The following is a 27,525-nucleotide window of genomic DNA, read 5'->3' as shown; positions in this document are numbered from 1 at the left end:
GCATACAAAGCTTAGTACCTTTTGGCAAATGAATATCAGAAGCTACTGTTTTTGACACATGTACACCACAGCTGATGTTATAAGTACATATAACCTCACCACTTCAGAGGCGCCCATAGAAATCCATTTACATTTATAAATGTTATAACGTACTTGGCATGAAGTAAACATTAATCCCATTTCTGCTGCTTTGCTGCAAATAGAAGATGCATTACACCATAACTTTTCTAAATGAAAAGTAGAAAATGAGCCTGTATCTTACACTGGATCAGAGGAGCCAAAGAGAATTTAAAACATAATGAAAATGAAATTCTGAAATAAAAGTGGGATCTCTAAATATTACTAAGTAGGATTAGGAAGCATATTTCATATTCACTTCCATTTTTTTCCTCATTAATAAATAAATAAATAAATAAGTCCCTGAAACTGTATTGATTGGATATTTAGATATTTAGATAGATATACTGTGTGTATTGGTTATTTGCAGAGCTTTGTTTAATGATTTATTTTTTTAGCCAGATGATCACCAACCTTATTCATGAATGTACCATTTAAAAACAATGGTAATAGGAATATGCAAGTCCTTTCTTCTTATTTGGGCTTACTTTTACAGAGAAACTAATATAATGGGTTGGCATAGCTTGTGGTATTTGCTTACAGTAGGTTTCAGCAGGCTGTATTTCATTTTGTCACAAGTTCTCTCTAGAGTCTAGTTGAGAAGTATGTTTCTTGTAACTCTATTGATACCATAAAAAAATAACACTGGATATTATTTGGGTATTGTTTATGCAGATTTTTTTAAGTCATCTTCCAGTAGTGATGTAATTTTAATTCTGGACTGAGGTCAGATCCTGCAGGGTTGCCAGCGCACGACTGCTGATGAACTTGATGGCAGTCCTTGCATCAGCCTCACGGATTTATGGGCTCATGTGTTGACAAGGGTTAAATTTGTATTCTTTGAAGAGACAAGACTAATGCATCCAGCAGGTTGAGCGGGTGCTTTTTACTGCTATAAACTCTTAATTGAAGGCCACAGTAAGCAACAATGATAGTCTCTCATGCTGATTTATAAAATAGCGATATTAAATATAGCCAAGTAAATGACAAAGATTGACAGGCATAAGGAATAAGAAAAAAAAGAATCTATCAGTTACTACACTTTAATGCAGCTAATACACTTTTGCAAAGGAAAAATTAACAGTTTTGAAACTAAGAGGTTGACTCTGCATTGATTCTCCCCCAAACCAGTTAGAAGGCTCAATGGTTGTCTGAGGTCTAGATGAACATACCAAACTACAAAAAAATCAGGAAAACAAATGTAGAAAATAGTTAACTTTTAATAACAGATGTTATAACTAATGAGGATTTGATGTCTCTGATATTCATATCACCAATTGGTGCACAAGAATTGCGTTTATATGAGTTACTTCTAGGATCTAGATTTCCCCTGTAGATGATTTTTAAACTTTAGACTGGCAAGCACTTTCAGGTGTTCTGGTCATTGTGGATATATGAGGACCATAGGATTGAATCATATTTCAGACTTACTTGGTCTCACCCATTAGTCTTCCCTGAAGTGAGGCTGGCCTTGCACCTGCTCTGCGCTGCAGCTGGAGATGCTGGAAGCCATCAGTGCCAGCTATGCCTAGGGGCACTGCAGCCCGGGAGGGAGCCGATCCTGTCCCCCTGGGAGCTCCCACAGGGAACAGGACATTAAATCAGCTCAGACAGGCTTCCTGTTTGTCCCCATCCCCTACACAGACCCCAGGCAACTTACTTTTTTTTTGCAAGTGAAAGCAAAACGGGACTAGTATCTGTTTCCCACTGCCTGTTTTAATCCAGGGCATTTAGGGGGAAATCCAAGGAGACTCTGAGGCAATCCCCAGTTCATTTGAGCTTGCTGGCCGCGTGCCTCCAGCAAGCTTGGAACAACACAGCATGAGCCAAGGCAGATCTCAGCAGGAGTTTTGCCATTGCACTGGGCTGTAGCCTGGGGCCTCGTCCAGAGCAGGGCAACATCTGCAAAACAGCTGAGTGTGAGCAAAGAGGTAAGTGAGCCTGGTGCAGTCTTTCACTATCACGCACAATATAAATTCATGGCTCAAACTGGATCAATTTCTTTCAACTAAATAACCAGACCATAACTCAAAAATGTATTTGACATGGTTGATCATTCAGGATCAGTAGGAAATATTTTCTTGTTTATCTTGTCTGCTTTTAGAGAAAATGTAAGTATGATCACAAACTAATAACATAAAGTGATCAAATCAAATGCTAAATGAAGATTAAAAATCTCATTTTCTCTTCTTGGTATTTCCAAACCACAGTAAGAGTCTCTGGCAGCCCTACAAACACACAGCTTTTCCTGGAAGTGGAGAGCTGTACTTCTTCCCTTTACATATTTATTCAGGGTTCTCAGAAAATTTCTAAGCCTTTGTATCAAAGCAGTGTCACTGCTGTTTATTGACACTTATGCAAAATATAGTACCATTAGTGCTATAGTACCATAGAAAGAGGATAAGTAAATAAAAAATGTGGCATTTGCCTTAGAAGTGTCCCAGATAGCACAATTATTCTATTGACAGGAAGTGTGAGGATCGTAACAACCAAACTCATTCATACTGGGGATGTTATCAACAAGAAGTGCATCTGGCAGGAACCACGCACCCAAACAAACCACAAACATTCTTCTCCAAAATCTTTACTCCAGTGATTAAAAAACTGCCAATGACTACAACAATCTGGTTAATAGCTGAAGAATCTACAGTCTCACAGATGGCCTCACAGCAATCTTTATTACGTTGAAGGCATTGAGCTTTATCATTTACTCCCATTAATACTATCATCTGTTGTTAATACTGAAGTAGCATTTCAGGCCCCTGCTCAAGACCACATTGCAGTAGATACTGGAAAAAATTAGACCAAAAGGCCTTGTCCCTGCTAACAGGCTCTAATCCTGCTCTGAGAGCGCCTCTGAGCAGGCCACTGTTGGGTAAGTGTCCGGCCAAGAACACCAATAAAAACAGAGGAAGAATGACAGAATAACTATGGTACTGTGAACCTGTTGGAAGAAAGGTCAGGCTTAGAATGGTAAGACCAAGATATAAACACTATATGATCAGCTGAATAAAGAGCTCATCATGTTTCTGATTCCTTTTTGGTGCTATTGATATTTTCAAGAACATGATACATAATACATGATACAAATACATGATACAAATACATAAATTTCTACTTGTTCAACACAGGACCTCAGTACTGAACAAATTCATTTATATCCTTAATTTTATTATTAAATCAATGCCAGAAGGACTAATCCAGTACTTAACATGATAATTAGGATAAAAGACTTTGTAAGATTCTTACTTCTTAAAATTAGAGGGGGGAAAGTATTGTTCATGTTTTTGCCATTTAAAAGGACATTATCAAGATAAAAGGCCTCAGTTTTAACAATATTTCATGATTATTACATGTGAAATGTGGCAGAAATCCAATTCAGTTATCCTAAACTCAAATTATATGCTCTGCTAACACAGTTTCAGCTCTTTCCTTAAGTTGAACAGATACTGACATTGATAGCTGTATACCATTTATGTTGTTTTTCCTTATGTCAGTGGCAGTTCAGATGGATTTGTGCTCCATACAGTGAGCATGGGAAATCATATTATTTTGGCCAGTAGTGTCTTGGATCAGATAGGCTTTTCTCCATTTCCTTCCAGGCTGCCCCATGGGGACTTTGTGCTGATTGTTACCTCCTATATATGCTGATACCTTGGCTACAGCACGTACAGCACTCAAAGGAGCCTGTGGGGAACTCCTAGACCTCATCTCTTTCTCTGCCATGATGGTCTCTCATTTTGCCTTTTGATCCTGTGCAAGCGTTCTGATAAATTGATGAAATTTGTCCTAGCTCAAACATTACATTTTGCCAGAAGCATGTGGCAATTGGCAAGGCATTAGTTTGATTCAAAGCAGAGAGCTCATATGAACCATATTAGATTCTAGTTCACTGAGAGCTTATCCTCTTAACCATATTGAATGTCATCAACCAATTTCATGCTCGCCTAAAGACCTTTCTCTGCAAGAGTGTGCTTCAGTTCCTGGGAAACTTTCTGATATACAGGTATCACTGAGTGTTTTGTCTTTTCCACAGCAAAGAGCATTTGAAATCAGACTCCTCTCTACCCACAGGATAAGAACAGAATAAAAGTAGCTCAGAAATAAATTTTCTACTCATTAGAATGGAGAGACACAAGTAGGTGTGCAAGGTCAATGAGCAGACATTCCTCAGACACCCATTTTGGGGTCAAAAACATCCTTTCACAAATGCTGTATTCATCAAGAGACACTTGTCTCCAAATAGAACTAAAAACATCAACTGTTCCTCTCCAAGTCACGCTTCAGTCCAAATTCCCAACCAAATGCTTTTCCCATCCACTGTACACTGGAAATGCAATATACTGTGTAAACATACTTAAGGTATTGAGGACAATGGAGCAAGATACTTCATTAATTTTCTTGATAACCCCAGGAGAAGCAGCATGCAGAAATAATTAACCACTGAATACCACTTCTACTCACTTTCTCACTGATTCAGATTTCTTATTAAAAATGTCTGTGTCTGACCCACTGTACTTGTATCCTCCAGTTTGAAAGCTGGTTGGCTGATATCCACTGAGCCAAGACAGTGCAATGAAGAACACTTGCCCCAAAGCCAAAAAAAAAAAAAAAAAAAGCTTATGAAAGTAGGTAGGCATCGCTGTGTACGTGGCCATCTCAGAACAATCCATCTTCCTTGAGAGTTTGTATTTCAGCTATATCACACCATCACACCAAACCCTAAAACAGTCAGGGTTATTGATTACACCAGGGTTCATCTAACCAAAACAGCCTCATACCATCAACATTTTTAGGACCTCACCACAGCCTCATCACAAGCCCCACTGCAAATCAGTATAGAGTGTAAATTACATGAAAAAGCCATATGGTGTCATAAGCTACAGATATTCAGCTAAACTGGTTGAATTTCAGACATCACAACAAGGCTGCTCCTAAATTTTGACACCAGATCAAGCCATATCTTCACAGAGGTTATCAAAATACATGTCCTGCTGTATACAGCCACTCTATAAACTAGATAAATTCCTGAAACCTAGTGGTTTCTAGCAAGATTTTTATGCTTATACTGCATTTCAAGAGCTGATCCAAACTGCATTTCAGCCCATATTTCCTAAATTGTTTGGATGCAGAACTGAGTCCCAGCTTTTGGCTCTGGGAGCCCCTGGGGAGGGAAGTTTAAGCCCAGGCAGCCACTGGGCACATGTCCTTCCTCACACCTCCGTCTCCAAGCTCAGACACGGGCATGCCTGCTTGCCATGACTTTGCCCCTGTCTATCTCAATTTCACACAGTAACTCCAGATGTCTGAAGTCAGACAAGTCAACTCCAAGTAATTCCTAGGCACATAGGCTGCTACACAAACATCCGAGGGCGTGCAGTGCTTCAGGTTGCTTTCTGGCTTGCGTTACGCTGAGTAGTGCTGACACTGATCTACTCGGTGCAAACAGATCATCCAGTTCTTATCAAAAGTCAGATTAAATAAATATCTTGCAGAAAATAACATCTCCCTTGAACTCTTCCCCACAACTGAACACACTGTTCCAGCAGACGTCTCACTGACACCGTGTACACAGGCAAGATTGCTCCTCCATTTCAGTTAAATATTCCCCTTCTTGGGCATTTGTTCTTTTACCCACAGATGTGGTTGAGGAATTCACATTGAGGCATTTAAGTATTATGACTCCAAAATATTTTTCTTGTAATTGTTTTCCAAAACAGTTTCCTATCATGTTGGAGGAGCTTTTTTCTTTGTCATAGATGTTTTTCTTTGAATTTGTCTCCATTTTTTTTTAATCATTGCTATTCACTCTGTATAACAATGCTTTCTGACAAGATATAATTCCCACAAAAGCATCCTGATAGTTATTAGTCATATTTTTAACCTCTGATCTGTGCTGCCAGAGTCCCAAATTAATTATTCTCTTACTTTGCCCAACACTGACATGAAACTGTGGTTCCCTTTTTGTCTTTTCCGTATAGTATAATGCTATTCATAGCCTCCTCATCTGCGTCTTATTTCCAGCATTTCTTAAAGATGATGAAAAATTTTTTCAGGTAATTCCCAGAAGACCTCTAGGTGTAGACTACTGATATGAAAATGGTTAGCTCCAGCTGATGTTCTTCTTAGCATTTGGGAAACGTTTGAGTGAGATCTGTGTGAATGGAAAATCAGGACCAACACATTTGATAAGCAAATTAGAGTGTGTTATTCAGCTTGGGGAATTTGAACTAGTTGGAACTAAGACCAGTCAGAACAGAGATTTCACATTTGCTTCTAAAGAAGAAAAAGCATCTGTTTACCACCACTGAACAAAATTAAAAAATGTAAAAATAGTATTCATAAATATTAAAAATGAACATATTCAATGAATATTTGCTTAATCTTTTGTTTTCCTCTATTTTTATACTTACCTGATTGCACTTTATACTGATTTACCGTCTATAATCTTGCAAAAGCATTGTGATTCTGATGTTTTAAATGTAGATTCATTTGTGATCTTCTAACACTTCAGTTCTGATTTCTTCATCATTTCTTTCTGTCCTAACCCTTACTAATATACTGAAACACGATAGGAAATGAACAATCTTGTACAGTTATCAATGTTTTTAATTGTGCTTTCTCACCCACATATTAATCACTTGGTAAGAAAGTAAATGTTTAAACAAGATCACCAAGTCAATTAATGATTTTTGCTATTTACAATCTGCTGTGTTTCCTTCACTTTCCCTAGCTTTCTGTGCTTTCACAGTCTTTCGAAATCAGGAAACATAATTTCAATGTGGGTGGGAAAAAAAAAAAAAAAAAAAAAAAAAAAACAGGCCTCAGCTGGCAAGATTAAGATGCTCTATAGGTCACAGACAGAAGCACTATCAGCTATCTGCCTGCATTAATGAAATTGTTCAGTATTGGGATGGTAGAGCCCAGCTCTGCCCTCTGCACTATTTCCTTTGACCTCACAGAGAGATGTAATTCAGGAAGAAAATCTGGCTTATGGACCTGAAGTAGTATAACTATTGTCTGCATTTTGTTGCTCTCTGAAAGTCTTAAACCTAAAGGAAAAATGTAACCACCTGAAACTGAACTTAAACAAATTTAGGCATGAAAACTCTCCAATTCAGTGATGCAAAATAATTTTGCAAGAAAGCAACCTAACCACAGTGAACCTAAGATAACAAAGTGTCCGGTGTTTTCATCCTGAATGTTCACAAGTGTTGTCAGTTGTATAAAAATTTGAAACTGCCCTGGTCAGAGCGATCAGCCAGTATGGTATGGACCAGCTTCCTCCAGGTGATAAACTGAGGTCAGAAGCATGCCACTTCACCACAAGGCCAAATTCTGCAAGTAGACGCAATGCAGCCAAATAATCAGAGCATAAAACAGCAGTGATGCCTGGGAATGAGTGCTTAGTGAGCAAACACATAAGGCAGGAACCATTATTTAGCCTGATAATTATTACGCCAAAAAAAGAAAACAGAAAGTACAGGTTCCACTTCTTTTGCCACCTGGGGAGACTACAGCCTCTGTTTCCCTAGACCTGCTTTCTTCCACTACACAAGGGACTGGCCAAAGGTAGAATAAATTAAGAGTGGAAATCTCCTTGCTGAAGCTGAACTCCTGTACAGAAAAGAAGGAAAATGCATGGCATCAGAGCAGCAGTGTACACAGCTGTGCCACAGGGATGGACTCAGTTGAGACCTGATCTCTGCTGGCAGCATGAATAAACTTCTTGTGCTGAAGGGTGTAAAGGGGCCTTGTATGCACTGCTGAGCTCTACACGATCCTCTCCCAGCTACAGCATTTTTTTGTCTTGCTCTTCTGAAGTGCCCGATTCTGAGTGGAGGAGCCCTTTATTGGATTGACTTCTCTGCTGCTGCTGCTATTCCAAAACCTCAAGAGCAAAAAAAAATACATTACAAGAAGTCAAACTGGAAGACAGAATTTGCAGATGTCTAGAGTCAATGTACCATCAGACAGAATAATCTCACAAAAACAAATTTCACACAAAGCTTTGTAAAAACATCATGTGGAGCTTTTTTCTTCAGAGTTGAGATGTGGAAGCAGCAACACACCGAGTTCCTTGTCTGTGTGCTAAGGGACACAAGGAATTGCTGGCTAATAAAATTGTACTGAACTAGGAGCACATTCCCCCTTCCACTGAGATGGCTCAGCGAGCAAAGCAGCTTCAGAGGGACAGCAAACCGCCCTTGGTCTTCTTCCTGCAGAGCACCCCACCTGAGTGGAGGTATTAGTAGCAAAGCCTGGAACAAAAGCTGCTTCATGTACCTTGCTCCCCGGCAGGAAAGCATAAGGTCTAACCAAAAGGCCTGGCCCAGTGCCCAGCTTTCCCTGGCAACTCCTCGTGCCCAGGCACTTCTGCTGAATTTGCAGCCTGCTGCGGCTTCCTGTGGGGCTGGTACTTGTTAGGACGGAGTAAAGCAAGAAGAAGACTATGAAGATACCGTGTTCAGTGGGGTTTGTGAGCCCCTCATTTTTTTTGTAATGCTATTCCTTTCCACAGAAAATACAGTTTGGTTCGGAGTTACATATAAATAACAGAAATCAGTTTTATAGGTAATACAGCAGTACTGGAAGTGTGTAAAAGACGTCAAGAGGAGCCCAAGAGTGGTACTGTACGATCTTTTCAGGCATGTGTTCCTCCCAGTACTGCCTGTTACCTAGAGCACAGCAATAATACTTTAATAAGCTGAAAAGTGACGTAATTCCTCAATATTTATTACATATACATGGACCATTAGGGGAAAGAAAAAGAAGTTTGCTTGAAAGTTAATGATTGTTTTATGATTTATGATAAAGGTAGCAATCTCTATGCAAAAAGGACAGGAGATCAAAGGGAATCACATCCCATTATGACTCCTGAGGCAGCTCGAAGACTTCACTTTTCGTGTCTTTCTCAGCAAGGCAAAAATTTGAGCTCCAAATGGAAGAAAGTAGAGCAGGCTCCGACAATCAAATCATCATAAACTCTCTAGCGGAGTTACTATGGCAATGGCTGTGCTGCTGCACGGCATCTTCTGCTCTACCCACCGATACAACAGCTTTCTAAACATACAGGGGAAATTTCCACTGCACACGTGCCACGTGTGACTCACAGGAGGCTGCGTGCTCAGATGCCCTGCTTTCTACTGAATGAAACAGCAAATTTTGGGGATTAAAATACATGATTTCCAATTTTCCCTGGAAACAATCTTGGAGTATTAGGGGAAGGTTCAGAACACATCCTCTCTTTTGAGCCTCAGGAAGGTGTATTCCTGTATTTAGAAGGTATTTTATAAGCACACAGCCTTTTTAATACAGGACTTTTAAGCATTTTTGCAAATATAACTATCTTACCCCTTTGAATTACAGATGTCCTGACAGTGCCAGGGAGGGTGGTACCATTTTTTTAGCAGAGCATAGCTTCTAGCTCTACATAAGTAATGGATCTAATCCTAGCACCGGGTTAATAAATTAGTAATTATAACTCGTTGTGTATATAACAATCAGTGTGACAGTGCTCACCAGTGTCCTCTTTCCTTTTTGAGGGCTAGATGAATATGCATCACCTTTCCTATTACTGATGGTACATGCTCTGCACTGCACAAAAAGGACACATTTGCTCTTCATTATTTTTGAGACAGCATTTAATATTTACGCTCTAATAGCAACCAGAAGTTCCCTACAGGAATTGGGGCCCTTCGTACAAAGCATATATGTGAAGGAAGTCTTTGCCACAAAACACTCCTGATTAAAGTATTTTTGGCAGGTTCGCTAAGTGCTTTAGGGAGACGTGTTTGTGGATCCTCAAGCGAACTCCACATTGAGAACTTCACCCTCCTTTTTTGTGGCCATGAGGTCCTGAATGTGAGCTGGCAGTGTCTGAACATGAGCTGGCAGTGTGCCCAGGTGGCCAAGAAAGCCAACATCATCCTGGCTTCTATCAGGGATAGCATAGCCAGCAGGACCAGGGAGGTGATCATCCCCCTGTACCCCCTCATCCCTCTGATGAGGCCGCACCTTGAGTACAGTGTTCAGTTTTGGGAAGGACAAGGAGGACATTGAGGCCCTGGAGCGTGTCCAGAGAAGGGCTACAAAGCTCGTGAAGGGCCTGGAGCACAAGTCCTATGAGAAGCGGCTGAGGGAACTGGGGTTGTTTAGTCTGGAGGAGAGGAGGCTCAGGGGTCCTTACTGCTCTCTACAGTTACCTGAAAGGCATGTGTGGGGAGCTGGGGGTCGGCCTCTTCTCACAGGTAACTAGTGATAGGTCTAGAGGGAATGGCCTCAAGTCGTGTCAGGGGAGGTTCAGGTTGGAAATGAGGAGACATTTCTTCTCAGGAAGAGCAGTCAGGCATTGGGACGGGTTGCCCAGGGAGGTGGTGGAGTCACCGTCCCTGGGGGTGTTCAAGGACAGGTTGGACATGGTGCTTAGGGACATGGTTTAGTGGGTGACATAGGTGGTAGGGGGATGGCTGAACCAGATGATCTTGGAGGTCTTTTCCAACAGTAATGATTATGTGATTCCTTTTGGGCTATGCGGACACAGCACGGATGGCAGTCCTGCTGACACACAGCCCTTGCATCCACTCCCAGCACTTTCTGGGGAGCAGATGTGTGGGGTTCACACCTGCACGTCGCTGTACACAAGGCTCAACCACTGCCCCGCTGCCAGGAACGGAGGCAACACCCACACAGCACCGACCTGCCTCTGCACCTCACCAAGGCCCGCGGGCACCCAGCGCAGCTGCCCCGGGGGGCAGCCCCCGGACCCAGCCCCACACCTGCCGCGGGGCTCGAGGGGCTCGGCGACGGCCACGAGGGTCTTCCCCGCGCCCGGACCCGCCGCCCTCAACCCCCCTGTGCGGCGGTGGCGGCGGCGGCACCACGTGTCGGGGCGGGGAGCGGCGGGGCCGGGCCGGGCTCCGCCACCCGCAGCGCAGCGGCAGCCGCGGGAGGAGCGGCGGCGGCGGCGGCTGAGCGCGTCCCTCTCGCCCATGCCAGGTGCCCGTCCCCGGCTGTGCAGAGACTGAAGGCGCTATGGGGCCCCTGCGGGAGAGCGGCAAGGTGAGAGCCGGGCGGGACGGGGCTGGGGGACGGGGAGGGGAAGAGGGTTAAAGGGGGGGCTGGGGGGCGGAAGGGGGCTGAGGGGCAGGGGGCGCCGCGGTCCCTGCGGGGGGGAACCGGGCTGTCCCCGCCGGGCTGCCCCCGCCGGGCTCCCCCCACCCCCGGGGGCGGAGGCCGCTGGCTGCCCGCCTCCGCGGGCGGCGGAGGGCCCTGACGGCCGGGGGGGGCTCTTCCTTGCCGAGAAAGGAGCAGAAGGCGCAGTTCGAGAAGGAGGCGTCCCGCAGCCGCATCCCCCGCCTCGTCCTCCGGCCGCAGTACCAGCAGCAGCACCACCACCAGCAGCAGAAGGTGTCCCCCGCCTCCGAGTCGCCCTTCTCGGAGGAGGAGAGCCGGGAGTTCAACCCGCCCAGCTCCTCCGGAGGCTCTGCCAGGACCGTCAGCAGCAACAGCTTCTGCTCAGGTACCGGGGCTCCCGCTGCTCCGAGGGGGAGAGCCGCAGCCCCCCCATTTCCCGCAGAAACCCGGTGGCTGTGCCCGGAGTACGCGGCCCGAAGGGGCACCAAATGTTGCCCACTCAGGGTCTGAGGGCTCTGCTATCCACTGCTCAAAGCTAGTGGGTTTACTGCCGCAGCGCGGTTGCCTAAAGAGGAAGATTTGCCTTAAAACCTGCAGCGGCTGTTGGAGGAATCCTGAAAATCCCATAAACCAGAGAGCCTCCGCCTGTGAGACAGGGCCACTGCTGGTAAAGGTATCAGGCGTGGGGCAGATGCCGAAACTCGCGTGTTTTGGGACACTGAGCTCCCTGCGTGGACACGGGGTGTCGGCGAGGTTTCCATCTGGAAGTTAACTTTGAGGATTGGGATAATTTGGGCTGCTCCTGGCCAATGTGCAGCCAGCCATGAGCTGGGCATGGTGCCCCTCTGTGCAGGGGGCAGTGGCTGGGAGATATATCAGGAGGAGGCTAGAGCCCCCCAGCTCTACACCACTAAAGTGTCATTTGCTCTTCCAAATGAGTGTCATTTGCTCTTCAAAATCCCTGTATGTCAGGGATTGTTTGATGTTGAACATTTGTCATGAGTGGAGTTGAGCACAATTGATGTCCCTCATCTAGCAGTGAGTGACTCAGATGCTTACTAGCCGTGAGTAATCTTTCAGCTCAGTGAAACGCTTTGCCCTGTGTGAGGTTATGCACATGGATAATGGCTGTGAGGGTCAGATCATGAAGTCCTCGGGTACTGGATGCATGTGGTAGGTCCAAAGATATTTTGGGGACTGAAAATTAGTTTTTAATCGTTGGTAGTTTGGAAAGTGTAACATTCTCCATCTAGCTAAAACTCCCAAATTATAACAGTTTTTTTTTGTAATGCATAATTTCAGAGCAAGTTTCTGAACTTTCCCTTTCTTTATGAATAAAGTGTTTAAGTTACTAGAGGTTTTCCTGAGGATGATCAGAAATACCCCCATTTATCATTATCTTCACATTTGCTTCTTCTAACACAAAGCAGTATCTCTAACACTGTGTACAGTGAATTTTCTTAGATGTGAAACACAATATCTGTGTCTGATTCCAATATTTCCTTCTCAGCTTGGATAGATTTTGCAATTCAGGCTCAGTGGAGTGGACTGTTTGGTTATTGTTTACTGAACAATGCAGATTGTTAAACAAACAGCTACTTGGGCCAGGAGAATGCTGAAGAATTTTTCCCACGCCTTGTGAATCCCTCCACCTCACCTGTTTGAGTTTGCTTGTTCCATCCTAAGAAACAAAGATGTAAAATTATATGAAGCTTTGCAGAAATACATTCTTTTTATGATCTCTTCCAAGTGGCTGATTTTTTTCCTGTGCGTTAACAAGTCTTTCATCTTGGTTGCTGACATTCTGACGTTCTTTTTATTCCTGATACCCTTCGGTTTTGCTTTGTGTTCAAATCCACTCAAGGTAGTGCTGCCAAAGCAATATCCTTGCTTCCCACAAGGCTATGTAGGCTATTTCTTGAGTCCCCACAACAGCACTGTGTTTACCTTGGGTGTACCAGATCTCGTAGATTGGCAGTTCTAAGGCACTGTTCATGGAGGTATTTGAGTGCGATGCTATTCTCTTAGCCTTCCTCTTAAGCACAGGTGGTCCCATTTTTATCTCTCAGTAATTCATCTTTCCTTCTTCCATGAATGCTTCATTGGTTTAGTTTGTGTTTTTTTTTCCTATGCTAAGAGCTTTGTGCTCTCAAGCTACCTGCAGCACCTAGTTACACACCACTCAGTTTGACTGCTGCAAGTCTTTAAAACTTACTGAGCTGAGGATCAGTCATGATCAGATCGCTGTCCTCCATCACAGGACATGTTTTTGTTGTTAATGGGTTTGGTGGCTTTTTTTTTTTACCATGATGCAGGTATAATAAGTCACTTACTTGATTTCCTCATTCTCTGATGTCTCTTTGCTGCCTTTCACTTATGATCCTTCCTTATAATCATGCGGCTAATTTAGATTGAAATTCCCCAGCAGCAGCAGCAGATGGCTGCTGGTTCCTGTTCCTGGAGAGGGGATGGAGAAAAGCTGTGTGGAGAGGCGAGTGGAGAGGCTGCAGCCTCCAGCTGGCATCTTCATCTTATTGGAAAGTGACATGCAGCAAGTGCTGCAATGAAATTGTCAGGTAATGTTTCTGGAGCAGAAAAGGTGAGCAGATATAATATGTTGAATGATAGTGTGTGTATGTGAAGCTTATGAGCATTTGGATAAATGCCTTTTTTGTAAATTCTGTAGTGAGCATTAAATGGCAGAAGTTTTATGATAAGCAGCAGGTAGTACATAATTCCTTTCCTCTTCACCCTTCTCTTGAAAAGTTGCTATCTACCTTTCTTCCCTTATTATTGACACTAAGTGGTTATGATCGGTAGACTTCTTTTTCCCCTGGCAGAACTGATTTTTCATCTTAAGTCCATGTGAGAATGTATTTCCTGCTTGATTCCCTAGAGCTTCTGGCATTGTGCATTTTCCTCGCATGCTTACATTGGTCCCAGTCCATAGAAGAAGGCTTGGAGTTCTTACTCACTAAACGACAGCGTCAGGTTCTTGTAGCTATTGATAGTGGTGTTTTAGGTAGGCAAAGGACGGGAAAATAAAGGGGTTGAGGCCTTTTGGGAATTGTCATGATTTTGCAAGTATGGTGGAAACAGCAAAACGTACCGCTCAGCAATTGGCAAAAGATGATTTTTTTTTTCTCTGCTTAATATCTTATGAAGAAGTTGTTAGTTCTGGCTGAGTAAGTTTTAAATGTGCATGATCAGCTCCCTCTTTGTCTTACAACCAGATCAGAGACTCGGTTGTTTGTGTTGTTCAGGCTTTTACAATTGACTTCGTGTCAATTTCACTTTGTAAGACTGTATGAACCAGGGTGAGACTGTTAATCCACTTTACCTGTGATATTTCCGATGAAATACATTTTCAATATTCCTTGTTTATAGCAAATGGACCCAGATGCTCCCTGAACGTTGTGTGGGCAGGCTGAATCCTTGCATCGTTATTCTCTGACCGCAATCCATCTTTAAAATCTGGGGTCCTGTTTGTCATCTGATCCTGGAACGTTTCTCTTCCTTCAACCTCTGCCCTCCTCTGGCTTGGACATCAGCCACAGAGAGTGCATGTTAAGTGATGAGAAAACGTTCTCCCAGCAGCTTCATCTGGCTCGACTGCTACTGAGTATTTCCCCATGTCATGCATGTTTTCCTCATAAGTTCTGGCTTTGAAGCTGCTGTGCACCCTTACCTTGTCAGTCGGAGGAGGGGTTTTTAAACATCACAAACACGCAGTTAGCTCACAGGTCACTGGCCTAGCAGCTGCTCTGAGAAGGAATGAGGCTCTCTTTGGTACTTGCAGTTGCGCTACTTGCCTTACAAGAAATAGGATACTGAGGGTGTGGTGTGTTATCCTTGATTTTTGTGTACACATCCTTTTGATATCAAGCAAACCGCCTCTTGGATTGAAGGCAGCCTGGATGTGCTAAGCTCAGTAATAGTCTGCTTAGCTTAGATTTTGAATTTCTTATTCAGAAGAGTTCTTAGAGGTGACCTTTTAACGATGGTCAGCCTTCCCTTCAGCCTGTTCCCAGAAGCCAGCTGGCTGAGTTTCTGCAGATAATGCAGCAGTACTTTGTTAACTCAGATGCAGCTTTGCAAGAAGCACTTGCATATTTAATAATCAGTTCAGAAAAGACTTTGTGAGCCAGAGGAGCTGTTTTCTTCCAGTAGCAAACTCTTCCTCTTTTCTTAGGCTTTCCTGCAGATCACCTCAGTGACTAGACTATGTAGTGCTGCAGGCCACTGAAAAAATAGGGTTACTGTGTATGAGTGATTACAATTCACTCCACCAGAGCTTTCCAAAATAAGAATTTGGAGTTTAAGGTTTTGTTTTGTTTTGTTTTTCTTTTCCTTTCAAATTTCAAGATCTGGTTTCCATGTTTATGTCATATACAGATATATATATTAATCTAGTATAAAGATCTTTTTTAAAAAAACTTGTTGCTCAAGTTTGTAGCACGATAGGCATGTTCAGGTGGCATGCCGGCGTTGTAAGCTCTGCGGTGTAAGCACTGCAGCAGCAAGAGGTTCTATCTTACCGCACCCTGCTCAGCAGCTCCTATGCATGGCCCACTTGAACTTGGGGATTATTTGCCAGTGGGCCCAGCTGCTGAGGGATGCTGAGGCTGAGTTCACAGTGCATATGTCAAAAAAAGCATGTAGGCTTTCAACAGGCTTATTAAAATCAGTGTGGATGCACTACCTGTGTTACTAGCCACATGTCAGGGGAGCAGGACATTTGTACAGGTGCATTGAACCTGTGTTGTTGGACCAACACCTGTGTACCTCCTGTGACTACTAAATCATTCCTTTGCTAGAGCGTTGGTGTAGGGTGTACCACAAACCAGATAGCCCTGGAGGCTGTAATACTAAAGTGTACTTAAATATAGATCTCTGAATAGAAAGATGGAGGAAAATAAACTTTCAGTATTTTAACAAGTCAGTAGATTAAGGACAGAGCCTTAGGATAAATTACTAAAATAATTACCCTATTATCAATATATATGCATATATAGATGTATGTATATATAAACAATTACTCCTGTTATTTATGTATATATAAATGGATATATATATATTTATGTATTACTATGGAAACAGTGAGCTGTCCCATTCTTTTTGTTTATTGTTATATGAAGAAATATTCTGTTTAACTAATTCCTTATTGGCTTGTTTATTTTTATTTTGTTTTCTTGGTGATCCTGAATTGAAGAGAACACTTAGAAATGCTCAATTATCTGGTACTGAAAGCTGGCTCCTCTTTTCTGCAGTCCTTTGTGCTACACTTTTGCACAGTTCTTTTGCCATTTTTTCAAACTTCTGAAGTAGAGCTGTTCTCCAGGGATTTTGATTGCAGCACTCTGTAAGGCAGTGTAGCAATCACTGTGATATTAATTTTCCAAAAACATCAAAACAAAATACACTTTTAAAAATGCACACATGGCCTCTGCATAAGGGCAGTGCTGGTGACGTGCCTTCTTTTCTCACTGCTGTTTCCCTGGAGATTTTCCTGCTGGGCCAACGTACGTGCAATAATTTATTATTGCTTCATATTGTTAGCCACCATTTCTGTTTCTGTGCAGCAGAAATGGGTTCCAAACATGGAAGTGAGAAAAGCGTCTAGGTACTAAAAGCAAAGCCTGCCTGTTCCTCCATTTTTGGCCTTTCCTTTCATCCCTTTCAACTTCCCTGTTTATTCCCTCTTACTAAGGACCTATCCTTTTGTGTCTGTGCCACACAACAACATCTGGAAGCCAAAATATTTGACCTTTTGAATGTTTGTTGTCACCTTTTTATGTATCTGTCAGCACTGCGAACCATTAAATCCGGACTGAGAGCCAGACTTCTTCTGCGGACTGAAGTCAGCAGAAGCGTCCCCGTTGTCCCTGGGACGTTTTGGATTGTGTCCTGAGAACACTTTGTGCTGCACCCTTTCTGGTACCATTTGTCACAGTGTGCTGTGTACTGCGATGGCTATATTGACTTAATTCTAAGCTATATAGTACATTTTCTTCACCACCAGTACATAATCTAATATTTTTCCTTTAACATAGTTTTCACACAATTTTGCACTGAGTTGAATGGTGCCAAGCATATTGAAGAACACCACAACATGAAGTAGAAATTAAACTTCTATCAAATCACACATCTTTGGTTTCTTCTGTATTAGAGAGTCTTGATACTCAAAAGAAATTCTACTTGATGCATTCTAACTGTGCATTTATAGGGTTAATGTATGTCCTTGAAATCTTGCAGCAGTGTTCTGAGGTGTGTATCACCAAGTACAGTCAGAGGGTCCTAGAGAGATGCTAAATGCCAGTCTCATTTTGGGATCAGTTAAAATATATATATATAATATATATATATAAAATATACATACAAAAATATAGAGAGAATATATGTGGCTTCCATGCACCACCAGAAGGTAAACAGTGCAACCAAAAGAGGTGATGTTGAAGCTGCGAGGGTCATGTTCATAACGCTGCCAGCCACGGAGGAGAGAGGGCAATATGAAAAAGGAGTTTAACATTTTATACCATTTGAGGAACAGTTACAAATTTCTGTGGTCTAATATTTTTCTTTCCAAAATTGGTACCTCCAAAACCGGATAGAATGTTTGTTGTTTCTTCCTTTGCTGCATAGTGGAAATAAACACACACACAAACCCATCTGTACATGTTTCACAAGATGTTCATGTGAAATGGGCAACTTCACATTTGGTGCAGTCGAGGCTCCCAGCAGTGGTTCCAACTATTGGCCTCACAAAAGGTTATTGAGGTCTACGAAACTGCTTTAAAAAACTACCAAACTGCCAAGACTCTTCTTTCTCTCTTTTTCAGATTCTTTGCTTTCCTCATCTTTAGTTAAAATTTTTCTTCAAAATTTCCAGTCCTTTATCGTGTTAAACACCATGTCTAAATGTTTTCTCTGATGTGATATCAAAACCCCAGGCGCTGTGCTATTGCTGACCCCAGTGTTCTAGTAACAGTGCTATTTTTATCAATATTTTTACTAGTAGGCATCGATGCTTTTGTTCTCTAATACCAATGCCATTAGCAGTGCTATAAATGTAATGACAAAGTCCTCTTTTCAGGTGGTTTCCCAGAACTCACATCAGTCCTGCTTATTAGTGAAATGTTCAAACGTAATGAAGATTAGCAAAAGCATCGTTTCCTGCCAAAGTCAATTAAAATTTGCTGCTTGAGTATAACATTTATTGTCAGTCAGATGTCAAGAGCTGATATGTTTAGGGACACGTTTATGGAAAATACTACATGGTAAAAGATGCCCAAGCTTTAGGAGCTCTAGATCTATATTCTTTCAGCTTGGTCTCCCATCTCCTGCAAAATACGAACCTGTCAGCATTTGTGCCACACGGTGAGCGGGCAGAGGGAACCTCTGCAGCGGGCAGTCTGTGTGCCTCTGGGTGTAGTGGATGCAAGCACAAAATCATTGGTAAAGAATAGATGTCATGGTTGGCTGTATGCTGGTGATAGGAACATAAGCAACATTGAAAAGGAGTTGGAGATGTTTGGCCTTGATTTTACCTACTTCACTGCTGGGTTAGGTTTTGCAACTAGAACATGAAAACAGCTTGAAAGATGGACTGGGAAAAAAAATGGTTCCCAGCTGTAGAATATATACAAAATGTCAAGGAGAAGTATGATCCTGAGCATGTAGTTTGTCCAGGATCATTTAGTCCAGCCTCTTCTCTGAGGCAGGGCTGTTGCCAGCACTACATCACATCAGCCATGGATTTGTATATCAGAGCCTTGAAAACTTTCAAGGACAAGAGCTGGCACAACCTCTCCAGGTTGCCTGAGGGAGCAGTGGAGCTGTTAGCCTGCCTTCACACACAGGCAAAGTGCAGCACAGTTCATTCAAGTTCTGTCTGCAGAGGCAGAGAGATTAAATGTGGAATTAATTTGCTTAGCAGGATTTTGTGTAAGTAGGCCTTGTCAGATAAACCTCTTCTCTTTTTTGGACAGGGCTATAGCTTTGGTTGCCCTTCTACTCTGCTTTAGTATGCTTGATTTCTGGTAAGACATTTGCCTTAGAAGTGTATGATATTCAAATTAGTTTTATTAAATACAATCCCAACCAATCTTAAAAATAAAAATGTAAAATGAACATAGGATTAATCAGAAAGAGCACAACTAGTATTTTTTGGGTTCTACTTCTGGGGAAGTCATTCAACACTTCTGTCAATAGTCTGTGGTTTTGTAAAAATCTGTCCTGGTTGCAGGTGACAAATTGTTCGTAGCAGATGACTAAACCTCGCTGATAGATTCTTTGGTGTCTACCAGCAACTTTCACCAGTGAATAAAATACTCCCATGTTACAAGACCCATGAGAAGACCAAAACAACCCCTAGGGGTTTAAAAAATGTGGGGCAGGCTGTCAGAATGGGAGATTATCCTGAATAATTCTGAAATAGCCTTGGTGGCTCATTGTCACTAACCAGCTCACAGCGCCCCGTGTTCGCAGAGCCACGGCTCCACAGACCTGCAGAGCCCTGGGTGGGCAGAAAGGGAACTGTCAGGTCAAAGTCAGGATACAGGTTGTGCCTCAGTGCGCTGACCTGGTAAAAGTTTGTTCGAGTCCTGTGTTGAATTCTGAAATGCGCACTCCTTGGTGGAAATGCAGAATGGGTAGAGTCTGAACATCGATCAAGGAAACCTTAAGAGAAGATGGACACATGACAGGAGCAAAGAGGTCAGGTAGGGGGCAGACAGCGTAGACTTGTAAAAGCACACAACTAGATCTGACAGCTAGCAATGAAGGTAGAAATAAGAGAGTGGTTCCACAGAAAGAGTGGATTCATTAGCTGGATGGATTAAGTAAGGAGGTTGTGTATTGTCGCCTCGTATGCGCAGTATTCCTTGAAGACCTCAGCAAAAGGCATTATTTTTCTAAAGGCTCTGAAGCACATTGCAGTGGAAATTTTACATCCTCTGGGCCCAGAAGATCGGAGAAAAATATCACGCATGGCGTTGAAGCCTGTGAGAACAATTTTTTTTGTCAGTTGTTAGAGTATTACTGCCTTTAACACTACACTCTTGTTTATACTCTGACTTTAATATTTGAAAGTTAGTCAGTGCATGCCAATGTCAGAGTACGCTGAGTAACTTCCCCCGTTGTTTGTTTGAGGAGACACTATCCCATGTTTGGCTTCGAAACTTGGCGAGTGCATCTGATCTGGGAGAGGGGTTAGACACGGCGCTTCAGTGATGAAATCCAGCTGATGTTCAAAGGGAAAAGCTACTTCCAGAACGCTCTTGGGAGGCCGCTGTGAAAAAAAGACGCCATGAGTACAGCTAGGAAAGCAGTGCAAGTCATGTGTTATTTATGTGTTTTCCCTCTGTTTGTCAAGTAAATAACACAGGCAGGATTACTGGTATTGACTTTCACAGCAGATGTCGCCAGCTTTCTCTCTGCTGACTCCAGTATTCATGCTTGAGAAGGTAAATCAAATGTATGTATGGTCCTGAGAGCTGGACCTGAAATCCTTTCTGGGGCAATACTCTCGCCAAGTTATCAGACTGGATCTTCTGCTGATGTTGCTGAAAACTGCATACCCACCATGCCTTCAGCAGGGGGTAAACTCCACTGTGGGCACGTCCACTCCTGTTTCCCCATACCGAGCTTTGGAAACAGGTTCCTAATCTCTGCTTGTTGCTGGGCAGGTTGGGGTTTTCACCTCCTCCCCTCCAAGCTCTCAGCAGAGTTTTGGAGGAGCCTAGAGGTATCGGGGAAGTCTTGGTCCCCCAGGACCTCCATTGTATCCTTCCTCTTCTGGAAGAAGAGGTGTGCGCTGTGGCAGTGGGCAGGACAGGCTGCGTGAGATGGAGGGTGGCTGAATATAAATAAATTGTTCCTTAAGGCTTCACTAGCAGGAAGAGACAAAGATAAGTGCAGGCAATTTGCCCTGCACTGAGCAGGTGGGTGGCACCCCCGCATTCACAAAGACTTTTCCTTGTAGCAGAATGACAAGGTGCAGGCTGGCGGGGAGGTGTATCCCTCCCTGTGTAGCACAGCCTCTGCAACCCAGCCTTTGGTGATGAGCTCCCATGTTTCACAGGCAGCTGTTCCTTCCTGTGACAGTAAATGTTTTGATTCTTTAAAAGGCACTGCAAAAAGCTGACATAGAAAAATGTTTGTCAGCAGCATGGAAAAAAATGTAAATATTATAATTTTGTTCATATTTCTGGCTAATTCTGTATTCGTATTTCTGTAGAAGGAGTAGAAGTCACACATTACATTAAAAATACCAATCTATCAGAGAAAACAGAGTACAATAAAATCATTCATTTCCTTCAGTTGGAGTGGGAATGCTCACCTGGTTATCAGCGTGGATAAAGGTCACCAGCGGTACTAGGAGAGAAGACCTATTGTTCTTCATGCCATTTGTTCCTTTAATAAGTGCCCTGTTGCAACAAAAACTGTAGTCCTTACGCATAAAATGAGGAGATGCACATACAACGTTATCTGGCCATTGCAACCAGTGTGATATCAGCAGCAGTGGCAGGGAGGCTTGTAATTAAAATATTTATTTTTGTATGCTTTCTTTAGCTACCCTATTGTCTTATGTCAGAGATGGTTTACTTACTTGTCTTCTAATGCAGCAATTCTTAATGCTGCAGCTTAGGTTTTTCATCGTTTTGAGGTTTTATCAGTTCTGAGGTTCTTCATGTGGGATCTTTATGTCTCTGGGTGTTAGATGTACATGAAGTCTCCCATATAAAACACATCCATAAGGTCTGCAGAATCTGCTCAGTAACTGCAGTGATTTTTTTGGTGGCTGATGTAACAAGTTTCTTTCTCAGTCTTCTTCTTCAGTCTTTTTTAAACACAACATGATAATAGTGCTACAAAGAGAAGCATCTAAGTGCAAAGGCTGTAAGAAAAAATAAACTCCACGAACATGCACTTTACCATAAATATGTTTGATTATAAATATTTTTGTGCTGATAAAAGACACTTTGGGCGTAGCTAAAGGAACTGCTTAAATACAATTCAAAAGCTCACTGCCACGCTGATTCACTCCCCTGCAGATAACAGTCATACAGCCTGTAGAAGAGACTCTGAACCCTTGAGAAAAGGAAGTGGGCACAGACCTGGGAGGAAACTGCTTTCTGTCTTCTCTGTGTTGAGTTATATCATGATGTTGATATGAATGGAAAGGATAAAAAGTAAACAAGAGCTGTGCTTGGACAGCGCTGCTTCAGTCAGCGTGAACATGGGCTGAAATGGATGAGCAGGAAACCTTACTAGCAGTCTTCTCTTTGCCATTATTTCTCTAGGACCTAATTCTGAACCGCAGAAGTCAGTAGCAAGATGCCAAAAGGAGCTGCTTGCAGGCTTAACTGAGCTGAAGGAATTAAATACAATTAAGCAGGATGAGGCGTTTGCACCGTTACTCACCTTTCTGCCTGGGGAGCTCATTCTCAGAATAGGCTAGGCTCCTCCTGTGGCTGGCATCTTTTGTGGCAGGTTGTATGGGTGTGGGCAGCAACTCCGCTGAGTGCTGGCTGCTCTTCTGTGCTGCTGTGTGTTACAGGCACTGGACAGTCAGCACTTCTGGGCAACCTGCTTAGTGCTGGGGGCACAACGTGGAGAGAAGGGGGGCAGAACATTTCAGTGGGTGAAGGTAGAGAGGTCAGACACCATGGAAACTGTTTCACATGGAAGGATGCAGACGTTTTACTGTACTGAGGGAGCAATAGTTAATCATAGGGAAAGCTTCTCTTTGCTGGGGAGGGGTCGGGGGGGGGGGAGGTTAGGCAATTTTTTTACCTCATAAACGTACAGTCTGCCTATGCAAACCTCGTTGCAAGATCAGGCTTGACCTAAATTAGGAACAGGATGGAAGTGGCAGGTGCAATATGGTGACGCAAATTGCAGGTACTTCTTTGAGTTTCCTGTTAGACAAAGGTAATGCACTGGGAACTGAGTGCAATTGAGCAAGTAAGATGGCAGCTTTCATTTTGTCCTGGGAAAGAACAAACAATTACACTGCTCCAGGAGAGTGAATATTCATGGCCTCCCAGTGTCAGGGTAGGTGTTTGTTTTTGTTGTCTTTCTCTAAAACCACTGTGACTTTTACAAGAGATGTAATTATTCAAGAGGGATTTAGGTGAAAGCCAGGGGGTGGGAGTTGATATGTGGATTTCATCTTGACTCTGACATTTTGCTTTGCATTTCATTGTTAAGAGCTGCAGTGTTTGTATTTCTAGAGATCAGAAAAGCTGCTCTGTTCCAAACACTGATTGCTGGTGTTCCCAGCATGGGTGTTCCCTCAGAAGAATTCTGCTTTAAACAACAGCAGTCTGTGTGTAATGCACCCTTTTCAGAAAGAGGTAACACACTCGTTAAGAATGAAGGAGCACTGTGATCAAGCTAATTTAAAATAAATAAAAAAAAAAAAAGAAACATTTATTAATTCCAGCTAAGTGAAAATCTTGACTTTGTACATATAGACAGATAGTTGTAGATAGTTCATGTGGACCTATAGTTCTATCAGTAGATCTTTCTCTTGTTCAGATAGGAACATTCCTTGAAGGAACATATATGGCCCATGCTTGCTTGTCATCCAGTGTGCACACAGTGGTGCAAGCCGTTCTCATGTCTTACGGACATTTCTTTATGTTCATGTCACAGTATTCCCTATGCTTGACAAGTCAAAATAATTTATCATAGATACTAGTTTTTATTGTGTAGCCCCTGATTTTTATCAGGCTTGGTGAAACAAGCACTTGCCATTTCAGACCACCATAAGCTATCCAAAACTTTTAAACAAATGGCAGAAACTAATAGTTTCTCAGCAGGTTTCAGAGCCAAGGCTAGGTATAACAAGACTGTAAATAGTTGTAGCCTATTTTTTTTTTCAGTTTGCTAACTTGCTGTACTTATTAGTTAGAAATTTTGATGTTTCTCCTTTTTTCTTTAGATGACACTGGCTGTCCTAGTAGCCAGTCAGTATCTCCAGTTAAGACTCCTTCTGATGCTGGACACAGTCCAATCAGTTTTTGCACTGGTAGTGATGGAGACTTCTCCAGGAAGAAATTCAGTGCAGGGACAATGAGTGAAGGAAACACGCAGCTGGCTCGATGTAAGAAGGAGACAAAGACAAGCCTTGTAAAGCCTGGTAAGTATAGCATAGTTCCTTTCACTTCTTTAATTACACTCTCTAATTGAATAGTACATCTACAGGTGTCCAGATGCTTTGTATTGTGCTGCCAGTGGTACAACTATTCCTGATAGAAAATAAAAAAGATAATTGGGTTCTTTCTTATGGAACCACCTGCAAGATTTGAAAACACTTTCAAATTAGTTGTAGGGTATTAGTATTAGGGTATTAGCTTCTTCATGGAAATAAAATTAATTGATGTCTTCACTTTCTTTTATGAGGGTGGATGATGATGTCAAATAACAACTGAAATGGATTTTATCCTATTCCATGGTAATTGCACACATATTTCACTGGCCAAAGATAAATTACTCTTTCTATTGAAACAAATTTTAGTCTTCTGATGTTGGCAGATTGATGGCTGGACCCTGCCTGAGGTGCATGCCATCAGGCTGTTATAACTCTCGGGATACAACATGTCAAATCGAGGCAGGATAATGGGCAGTATATTTGTGGGAGTTATGCAGATGTAGCTCTGTAGTGCATTGTCTGAGTCAAGAGCATGTCTCCCATTGCCTCAAGCTAATGGGCTACCTTAGACCACCAATTAAATCAGCACCTGCTTGTCACACATCCAAGACTAAATATCCTGGTGTGTCACAGCCGGGTCTAACTTTAATAACTGGATATAAAATATTTTTGTGGTTCATGTACAAGCAGCTCTTGATTACAGATGGGCAGGATATTTGCACTGTTATTTAATTAATCATGGAGACAAGAGAGGGTGTTTTGACCCTGTGAAGAACCAGCTGCAGAACTGACATGGTTTTAAGAGCTCAGGTACCTCATGGCTGTATTGTTTCCAGAGTCATTTTACCTCTGGAAGCAATTTAGACCCTTTCAAGAGGAGTCATTCACATTTTCTAGCACCATATTTCTGCAATTAGAAACAGTAGAGAATGTGTTGCAAAAACTCTTCACTGGCTTGATCATTTAAGGGGGTGATTAAATCTGATTTATCACTGTCCTTGCAAAGTTCTTCAAATCATTTCATAGCATCCATATTACTTGTGTGTTCTCAGTCTCTCATTATGGTATATTATATTTTTTCAAGGTTTCTTTTCCATTAAAATAAAGGAATTTAATGCAGGTAGAATGTGGTAAATATTATATATGTCAGTCAAATCTGTAGCCATGGCTGTCACAACCATTTTATATGCGAATACAGATGTAGCTTGAGAAAACGCCGATAAAGAATTTTGAAAGTTTATTCTTCTGAGGAGTCCTATACACATGGAAAAGAGTAACCACTTGTTTCAGTAAATTACTTAATTGTTTTCAATTATTACTCTTAAACTATAATAGTGAGTTAGTAGCCTTTCCATTAATAGTCAGAAGTCATCTTTGTTTTGCTTGATGGTACTATTTCAAATCTCTGAACTGACTTAGTTGAGATATTTTTTAAAATACCTCTTTTTAGACTATTTTTGTTTCAAATATTACACTTATCATAAATTCATCTAAGCTGGAAAAGACCTTCAAGATCACCAAGTCCAACCATCATACTGACCTAGTGAGTCCCATCACTAAAGCATGTCCCTTAGTGCTACGTGTCTCTTAAACACCTCCAGCAATGGGGACTCCACCACTTCTTTGGGCAGCCCGTTCCAGTGCTTGACCACCCTTAACAGGAAGAAATTCTTCCAAATGACCAATGTAAACCTTCTCTGGCACAATGTGAGACGATTTCCTTGCATCCTATCACTTGTTACCTAAGGAAAGAGACTGACAGCATCCTAGCTGCAACCTCCTTTGAGGTAGTTACAGGGAGCAATGAGGTCTGCCCTCAACCTCCTCTTCAGACTGAATATCCCCAGTTCCCTCAGCCTGTCCTCCTAAGTCTTGTTTTCTAGTCCCTTCACCAGCTTTGGTTGTTCTTTTCTGCACATGTGGTCATGCTTGCCTATGCCTCCTCTCTTATCTCCATCATCACTAAGTTGTTGTTGTTGTTGTTTTTAACTTCCTGAACAGGCTAAGCTAATTTTTTGAAAAAGAGTAGAAGAATCAGTAAGGTTGTACAAATGTCTAAAAGGCTGAAAGGATGAAACAAAAGCAATCCGTGTAGAATTTTAATATCCCTAAGGTAAAAATAATAGTGAAGAGGAGTCAAAATCAACTTGCTTTATTATTTTACTGCTTGTGGAACTGCCTTCAATGCTCTTTTGGGTGCAGACAGATGTCCTCATCCATTCATTTGAAGCTCATAACTTGTCATCTTTGTAGCTTCCTCTTAATTTGGCTGTTCTTGTAGGTAGGCTATTCAGTAGGCATCAGTATCATTTCATTGATTAATCTCTAACTTTGGAAACTGATCTCTGGAGTTCAGGCCTTTCATTCCTGGGATTCATCAAAACCCTCTGAGCAGGAAGCTTGTCCCATCACTATCTCTTGGTTTCAAGTGGATCAAGTCCATTCCTGGTGACCTTTCTGTGCATTAATTTCTGGCAACTCAGTAAGACAGAGCCCATGTACAAAGAGAAGTCTTTGTTTTGTAGCAAAACACACAGGGAGTAACAGGAGCAGTACAAGGAAAGTAAGCTGTGGAAGGAGAATAACAGCAATAAACCCATGTCATACATAACCTGGTTCTATATACCATTAGATCCCTCAAAGCACAGTGCAAAAAGGCATGCAAAATATCTTTCTCTCTGCCTTGAGTCGTTACTGATTCATGAAGATAATCTCTACATAGTATTTCTTTTTGAAATGCCTTGTGATAATGAGTACATAGCAGGAGCCAGATGTAAGATACAAAAATCCAGTCTACTAATGTCTTATGGACCATGTCCTCTGCTACATTTCCATAAGCAAGTACATCAATCAGTGTGCACCTTCAAAATGCCTTGCCATTTTCCCCAACATTTATCTGTTTCCAGAATTGTCTTCATGGAACATGCTGAATCTCAGAAGTAACACTCACACAAATATTTAGATAATTCATGAAATGTCAGAGTGGGATAGCACTGAGAATGAACTCTTGGGACTTTTTTTTGGCTGTTCCCAAGCTCCAGTGCTTTCCTTTTACTCTAGCAGTATCACTTCATCTCTCTTTTCTACACTTCAGAATATGAAATACAACATAG

The 27,525-nt window shown here is 42.3% G+C and overlaps 1 protein-coding gene across 1 annotated transcript; it reads left to right on the top strand.

Annotated features, from left to right (window-relative positions):
- The first annotated feature begins 10,919 nt into the window (after positions 1 to 10,919).
- On the top strand, positions 10,920 to 24,465 carry SYBU (syntabulin). The gene is made up of 3 exons (XM_035319136.1): positions 10,920 to 11,178; positions 11,425 to 11,638; positions 24,203 to 24,465. The coding sequence occupies exons 1-3, from the start codon at positions 11,152 to 11,154 to the stop codon at positions 24,448 to 24,450; spliced, it is 489 nt and encodes a 162-aa protein (XP_035175027.1). The 5' UTR covers positions 10,920 to 11,151; the 3' UTR covers positions 24,451 to 24,465.
- The last annotated feature ends 3,060 nt before the right edge of the window (positions 24,466 to 27,525 follow it).

This window comes from Oxyura jamaicensis, chromosome 2 (assembly GCF_011077185.1).
Source record: "Oxyura jamaicensis isolate SHBP4307 breed ruddy duck chromosome 2, BPBGC_Ojam_1.0, whole genome shotgun sequence".
NCBI classification, from domain to species: domain Eukaryota; kingdom Metazoa; phylum Chordata; class Aves; order Anseriformes; family Anatidae; genus Oxyura; species Oxyura jamaicensis.
The sequence above is the reverse complement of the archived record's forward strand: the minus strand, read 5'-3'. Positions and strand labels throughout refer to the sequence as shown.

Bases quoted from the DNA above. Each gene is read 5' to 3' on its own strand.
- SYBU (XM_035319136.1), top strand. From the start codon at position 11,152: ATGGGGCCCCTGCGGGAGAGCGGCAAG. The intron at 11,179-11,424 runs GTGAGAGCCGGG...TTGCCGAGAAAG, and splicing joins CCCTGCGGGAGAGCGGCAAG to GAGCAGAAGGCGCAGTTCGA. The intron at 11,639-24,202 runs GTACCGGGGCTC...TTTTTTCTTTAG, and splicing joins CAGCAACAGCTTCTGCTCAG to ATGACACTGGCTGTCCTAGT.